This window comes from Physeter macrocephalus, chromosome 19, assembly GCF_002837175.3.
Source record: "Physeter macrocephalus isolate SW-GA chromosome 19, ASM283717v5, whole genome shotgun sequence".
Classification (NCBI taxonomy): Eukaryota; Metazoa; Chordata; class Mammalia; order Artiodactyla; family Physeteridae; genus Physeter; species Physeter macrocephalus.
The window spans coordinates 25014888-25022738 of NC_041232.1; the positions used below are offsets into that span (position 1 = coordinate 25014888).

At 46.4% G+C, this 7851-nt stretch overlaps 1 protein-coding gene across 8 annotated transcripts in view; it reads left to right on the forward strand.

Annotated features, from left to right (window-relative positions):
* SFSWAP (splicing factor SWAP) overlaps positions 1-7851 on the forward strand; it is a 90913-nt gene that overhangs the window by 44249 nt on the left and 38813 nt on the right. For all 8 annotated transcript variants that reach the window (XM_028480651.2, XM_028480653.2, XM_028480649.2 and 5 more), the window contains 2 exons: positions 2574-2804; positions 3929-4119. In XM_028480651.2, the coding sequence (XP_028336452.1) occupies positions 2574-2804; positions 3929-4119 (422 nt within the window). The remainder of the gene's footprint in view (positions 1-2573; positions 2805-3928; positions 4120-7851) is intronic.

Consider the following 7851-nt stretch of genomic DNA (forward strand, 5'->3'; position numbering starts at 1 on the left):
GGGAGCGGGAGAGGGGAGCGGGAGGGGGAGGGGGAGCGGGAGAGGGAGGGGGGAGCGGGAGGGGGGAAGGGGGAGCGGGAGCGGGAGAGGGGCCCCCTCCAGAGCTGCTGTGCATCCTTAACACAACAGGAAACCGCTGAAGGCTGTCGGAAGGGCTTTTCACATGTTGTGATGTAACTTGCAAATAAGGTTCCAGGTAGAAGCAGTAGTTGTGTAATTGAATAATTCTACAAAGAAAATAGTTCCTGATCCCCTGCTTTCTGGCTGAGCTATGCTGGGAAGGTTACTTGACCTTTTTAGCCTCAGCTTCCTTATCTGTAAATGGGGAGGCCTGATAGTATCTGTCTCCTCCGGGGGTTGCAAATGTTAAGTGAGGTGAGGCGTGGACACTCTGCACATTAGTCAGTTCTTTTATTATGTCACTATTTTTTTAATATAAATTTATTCATTTATTTATTTATTTTTGGCTGCATCGGGTCTTCATTGCTGCGCGCGGGCTCTCTCTAGTTGTGGCGAGCGGGGGCTACTCTTCGTTGCGGCGCGCAGGCTTCTTGTTGCCGAGCACGGGCTTTAGGGCTCGCGGGCGTCAGTAGTTGCGGCACATGGGCTCAGTAGTTGCGGCTCACAGGCTCTAGAGCGCAGGCTCAGTAGCTGTGGCGCACGGGCTTAGTTGTTCCGCGGCATGTGGGATCTTCCCAGACCAGGGCTCGAACCCGTGTCCCCTGCACTGGCAGGCGGATTCTTAACCACTGCGCCACCAGGGAAGCCCCTAAATCACTTTAAAGTATGTATCGAACAGTGGTGCTGTTTGGCACTGTATTCGACATGCATTAAACTGTGTTCCAGAAGTTTTCATTTTAATATATTTGTTGATTGCATATTTTTTAATTTGGAGGAAGAGATTGGGAGTAATTGTTTTAAAATTATTTTGTGATATAATACTTTAGCCCAAGTTAACTTGAGTAATTTTGATTAACATTTAACTGAAGGTTTCTTTTCTATGTTTCTTTGACTCTGTTCTTAAAGAGACCATATTACTAGAGGCTATAGACGGTTAACATTATGAAAGTTTTTCCTTATGGAGAATTTCAAACAAGTACAGAAACAGAGCCTAGTGTAACCGCCACACACCGCCACACGCAGTGCTCAGCACCCAGCTCCCGTGGCCGACGCAGGACACATCTTAGTACTCTCAATCCAGCCCACCCCCAGGATATTCTGAAGCAGATCGCAGCTTCGTGGCATTTTATGCATCAGTGTGATCGCATTTACCTCCAAAAGATGAGGGCCGTTCTCAACATAACCATGGTAAAATGGTTAATATTGACTCTCCCAGCAAAGTGTACTTTTCACCCGGTGTTATATCTTTGTTTGGGGGTTGTTAGGAAGGTAGGCCTCAGCGCACCACGTGCAGTGCAAGTGCATGGCATTGCTTAATCAACACAGAGACTGATTTTGCCCCCTTTTCACTCTGACTTATAAAATATCACTTTGCTAACATTTAACATCTTGGGGTGTGCTATATGTAGCTTGAGAGATTATTGACGAGAGATGATTATACGTCAAAGATCTGGGTTATTTACCAGCTTCAAGTCACACTTGGGTTTGGAACCGTAAAATGCTGAAAGTGGAGAAGCCCGGCGGGGGGCCAGCTGGGTGAGCTCACCTCCACAGTTATAGCCACATCAGAACCTGCCTTCGGTAACCTGGATCCACTTCCCTCTGAGTCAGCCCGTTTGCACTGCACTTGACATTGCCCTTCTCTGTGGTTTACTCGAATAGCTTTCATCAGTAATTACATGGTTTTTAAAAATAAAGTATCTCATTACAACCAGTTAGGTGTTGTTAAGAGCCGTTTACCATAGTCTGAGGAGGAAGGGACTCAGTGAGTGAGTATTGAGTAGATGGGGGGAAGGGGAAGAAGATTGTTTCCTTTTGGGCCTTTGTATTTCTCTTAAATTAAAATTTCCAAATATTCTAGGAGAGAAAAATTGAACCCCCTAAATTTTTGTTACACTAGGTTTAAAATTTTCTTAAAGGTGCAGAGAGTAGTCTGACATAACGCCTAGCACAAAGTAGGCACCCAGTCCAACGTTTGCTGAATAAAGGAACAGTTTCTGCAGCTTGCTTTTGTAAGAAAAGGTTACCTTATATGGTTGGGATTTTTTAGAAGTACCTTTTAATAGTGGAGTCCCATCATATGCTTACTTCTGCAAACTCAGCAATGTGCTGAGCCCAGAAAAAAAAAGGAAAACACCAACAAAAATTGACCATTTGCCCATGGAGTGACCCCAGCTGGCACTCAGTGTGTGCATCCTGACGTGGCCCGAGGTGGAGCCGGTGCTCTGCCTTCCCCTGCCTCGGGCTCGGCACGTGTGGCGTCCTTTCAGATGCCTCTGACATCACAGGCACTGCCTGCTGCCCCTGGCCCTCCCGCTGCGTAAGATGTGGCTCCACTCAAGACGTTGCTCCCACCAGCTGGTGCTCATGTGGATGGTGGGGCCCATGAAGAGTTCTGCTCTGTGCTTCCAGTTACTTAAAAATGTATTACCATTCTCACCTTTTCTCAATAGCTTCATTTGCTCCAATAAGCTTTGCAATCAAGGCCAAAGAAAATGATCTACTTCCCCTGGAAAAAAATCGTGTTAAGCTAGATGATGACAGTGATGATGATGAAGAAAGCAAAGAAGGCCAAGAAAGTTCTAGTAGTGCTACAAACACTAACCCGGCAGTTGCCCCACCCTGTGTAGTTGTTGAGGAGAAGCGGCCTCAACTTACCCAGGAGGAACTAGAAGCAAAGCAAGGTTTGTCAATATGTTTTAAACTTCTTAAAAGAAAAGTACATAAATACAAGATTAACCTACTAAGCCAAAAGTACGAGACTGCCAGCTAGAGTCTCCAGCCTTTGGAAGTCAGATCCACTGGGGAGCCGTGTGATGTTTTTGCTCATCTGAGAAGCTCTCTGTGACGTGAGGAGCGAGGAGCGCTGCTGTTCATTAAGCTCAGATGCAGTGCCCTCGGCGATTTGTTTTCAGAGGATAAGCTGAGGGTGGCCAAGAAGGCTTTAATGGCAGCCTTGGGGCAAACGCTCAGCCTGTGCGCCCAGCTCGGGCTGCTGTTCCGAGCTGGGAGACGCCTCTTTGTGAGGCCGTCTCCCTGCAGAACCATCGGACCCTTGAAGGTGCTGGGGCCCAAGCTGGTTTTCAGGCTGTGGCTCGTCTTCAGGGGTCACGGTGTGGCCACCGCTTGCCTCTGGCGCGTGGCCAGCAGTGTTTGTGGGGAACATCTTGTCGTGTTCTGTCCCTCCTCCATATTAAATTCTGTTCTGCCCTCACTAAAGTAGTGAATTAACAGTTGCGTTTGCAGTTTTTATCTGTTCGAACTGGTTTTGTGAATTAATTTTTCTTTGTATACACAAACAGATCACGCAACACTGATGGAAGGTAATTCTTTAACCACAGGGTGCTCTGCTCTCGGGACTAGCATTTTGTGCTGCTCTCCCCGAGCACACTAGTGTTCGTGCATGTGTACCTCAATCTGCACGTATTGCGTGTGAACTGAACGGTGTGTCAGATCATTTGGAATACAACACTTTTCACGGTGTTCCTTACCTGGTAATTTGGGCACATGTTTATGAGGACCGTTCCAAGGTTTTCATCATTTCAGGTTTCACTGCTGTGGAATCCCATCAACTTTCTGACTTTGATTTTGAATGTAAAATATGAGAAGTACCAATAGTAAGCATTATAAACTAATTCTCTGAGAATTCTGTTTGCCCGATTTGTTGACCTTTCCTGAAACCTGTATCATATCCATGTTTTAAAATAACTGCATTATATTTCATGACCCTTTTACTGCCCATGAAAATTAAGATAGGAAGATATTTATACAGTACTTTAAACATCTTTTTTTCTGTTTATTCCTTAAGCAAAGCAAAAGTTGGAGGACCGACTGGCAGCTGCTGCCAGGGAAAAGCTTGCCCAGGCGTCTAAGGAATCAAAGGAGAAACAGCTTCAAGCAGAACGTAAAAGGAAAGCGGCTTTATTTTTACAGACCTTAAAAAATCCTCTGCCAGAAGCAGAAGTCGGGAAAGTGGAAGAAAATCCTTTCAACGTAGAGGTAAGTTAAACAAGAGTCCACGTCTGTGTTCTGGGCCACGCGCGGTTGGTAAAAGTACCTGAGTGTGGATTCCCCTGGCACTCAGCTCTCGAGCCTGCGTGAAGGCTGTGAGCAGACCCCGCTCTTCTGCCACGTGCGATCGCGTGCGTTTCCGGGCAGGCCTCGGAGATACCGTGGTTTCAGTTCCAGACCATAGCGGCGAAGCAAATCACACGCATTTCTTCGTTTCCCAGTGTGTATAAAAGTTATGTTTACGTTATACTGTAGTCTATTAAATGTGCAATAGCATTATGTCTGAAAGATATATACATACCTCAATTTAAAAGCCTTTTATTGCTAAAAAATGCCAAGCATCATCGGAGCCTTCAGCGAGTGGTAATCTTTTTGCAATAGTAACGTCACTGATCATAGATCTAATGATGAAAAAGTTTGAAACATTACGAGAATTACCAAAATGTGACCCAGAGACATGAAGTAAGGAAATGCTGTTGGGAAGGTGGCCCTGATAGACTTGCTCGACGCAGAGTTGCCACAAACCTTCAATTTGTAAAAAACAAACAAACCAAAGAAATGCGGTATCTGTGAAGTGCCATAAAATGAGGTCTGTCTGTACTGTGTAGCTGGGGTCAGTAAGAACCTGGTGACAACTGCCTGAATGCACACACACACCAGATACTGGGTGCAGTGTCGGAGGCACGGACCTCTGGGCCCCGGCTGGGAGCCTGCGCTTCGTGGTGAGCCTCCCGGGAGCTGCAGGAGACCTTCGCCTGGGAGGGCCGCATCGGGCCCGGGCAGACTCGCCAGGGCACGGATGCTCCTGCCACAGCGGTGGCCCTGGAGCTCGCACTGACGGCCGAGAATCTTACTCAGGGGTCTGTGTTAATAGCAGCACTCTAATTAAAAAGAAAAGTAAGATATGGTTACCGTCATCTTCTCTTAAAGGCGTCAGGTCCTCACAACTCTTTCCTAAGCTGTAGAACCAGAGCTTAGCCCCCGGCCCATTTCCTCCCTTCAAATGGCAGTGGGGCGTGGCGCGTTGGACTGCTCAGAACACGGCCTGCCCCGCTTCTCCAGGGGTCCCCAAATGTCGTCCGCAGCTGCCTTTTTCCTGTAACGTAGAACGGGTGCTGTGCGTTTCTTACTTTAATTATGTTGACTTTTCTGAGCGTCTGAGGCCGTTATTAAAAACTGATTTTTGCTGCCTGTAGCCACTGGTTTATTTGTTTCTCCATGGAAAGCAGCATTCTAAGTTCAGATTTTCAGCATTCTGTTGAAGGTCGAATCAGCTTTCTCACCTCAGGAGCCGGTCTGAAATTCAAATCCGGCAGGAGACCTCAAAAGTAACAGCTGGGGCAGACTGGGGCACACAAATGCCGGCTTCCGCGAGAGCTTGTGGACCGTGGGCTGCGCTCTGGCCGGCCGGCTGCTCTTGCCGTCCTCCTGGGCACCCGGCCGCCCGCTGGAGCACCGGCCTGGCCGCCTCTGTGCTTCCCTCTGCCGCTTCCGGAGGCGGCCGCCTGGGGAAGCCAGAGGCAGGCGGGCCCAGAAAAGCACCTGCAGTCATGCCCTGGCTTTGGGAGCACCTCTGCGCCAGGGCAGGATGAAAACACGCAGCTGCTAAAACCGCCACAGATAGAAAAGCGGGGAGAGGCAGAATACAGAACAGCTCCACGTTTATGGCTGCAGCTGTGAAAACATGCATATAGTGCGGGGTTGGGGGGGCGGGCAGGGAACTTAAGGAGGTGAGGGAGCTGCCACATGGGAGGGGTGTGAGTGGGCTACTTTAATTTCCTTTATTGTTTTGATGTCATTTGCGCAGGGAATATAGGGCTTAATTAAAAGGTATCTGGGGCTTCCCTGGTGGCGCAATGGTTGAGAGTCCGCCTGCCAATGCAGGGGACACGGGTTCGTGACCCGGAGCGGCTGGGCCCGTGAGCCATGGCCGCTGAGCCTGCGCGTCCAGAGCCTGTGCTCCGCAACGGGAGAGACCACAGCGAAGATCCCACATGCCGCGGAGCGGCTGGGCCCGTGAGCCATGGCCGCTGAGCCTGCGCGTCCAGAGCCTGTGCTCCGCAACGGGAGAGACCACAGCAATGAGAGGCCCGCGTACCGCAAAAAAAAAAAAAAAGGTATCTGCATACATAGATACTGTAACCCATTATGTTACATGGTTGCATCTATATTTTCTAATAAAACTGTGGGGGTTTTGTTTGTTTGGGGTTTTTTTTTAATATCTTTATTGGAGTATAATTGTTTTACAATGGTGTGTTAGTTTCTGCTGTATAACAAAGTGCCCTCTCACACTCCCTATCCCACCATTCTAGGTGGTCACAAAGCACTGAGATTATCTCCCTGTGCTATGTGGCTGCTTCTCACTAGCTATCTATTTTACATTTGGTAGTATATATAACTCCAAGCCACTCTCTCACTTCGTCCCAGCTTACCCTTCCCCCTCCCTGTGTCTTCAAGTCCATTCTCTACGTCTGCATCTTTATTCTTGTCCTGCCCATAGGCTCTTCAGAACAATTTCCTTTTCTTTTTTTTTTTAGATTCCATATATATCTGTTAGAATACAATATTTGTTTTTCTCTTTCTGACTTACTTCACTCTGTATGACAGACTCTATGTGCATCCACCTCACTACAAATGACTCCATTTTGTTTCTTTTTATGGCTGAGTAATATTCCATTTTATATATGTGCCACATCTTCTTTATCCATTCATCTGTGGATGGGCATTTAGATTGCTTCCATAACCTGGTATTGTAAATAGTGCTGAAAGGAACACTGGGGTCCATGTGTCTTTTTGAATTATGGCTTTCTTTGGGTATATTCCCAGTAGTGGGATTGCTGGGTCATATGGTAATTCTGTTTTTAGTTTTTTAAAGAACCTCTATACTGTTCTCCATAGTGGCTGTATCAATTTACATTCTCACCAACAGTGCAAGAGGGTTCCATTTTCTCCACACCCTCTCCAGCATTTATTGTTTGTAGGTTTTTGATGATGACCATTCTGACCGCTGTGAGGTGACACCTCATTGTAGTTTTAATTTAAATTTCTCTAACGTTATCTGATGTTGAGCATTCTTTCATGTGTTTGTTGGCAACCTCTATATCTCCTTTGGAGAAATGTCTATATAGATCTGCCCATTTTGGATTGGGTTGTTTGTTTTTTTGGTATTGAGATGCATGAGCTGCGTGTATATTCTGGAGATTAATCCTTTGTCAGTTGCTTCATTTGAAAATATTTTCTCCCATTCTGAGGGTTGTTTTTCATCTTGTTTACTGTTTCCTTTGCTATGCAAAAGATTTTAAGTTTCATTAGGTCCCATTTTTAAATTTTTGTTTGAATTTCCATATCTCTAGGAGGTGGGTCAAAAAGGATATCACTGTGATTTATGTCATAGAGTGCTCTGCCTATGTTTTACTCTAAGAGTTTTATAGTGTCTGGCATTACATTTAGGTCTTTAATCCATTTTGAGTTTATTTTTGTGTATGGTGTCAGGAAGTGTTCTAATTTCATTTTTTTTACATGTAGCTGTCCAGTTTTCTCAGCACCACTTATTTAAGAGGCTGTCTCTTCTCCATTGTATATTCTTGCCTCCTTTATCAAAGATAAGGTGACCATATGTGCGTGGGTTTATCTCTGGGCTTTCTAGCCTGTTCCATTGATCTATATTTCTGTTTTTGAGCCAGTACCATACTGTCTTGATTACTGTAGCATGGTAGTATA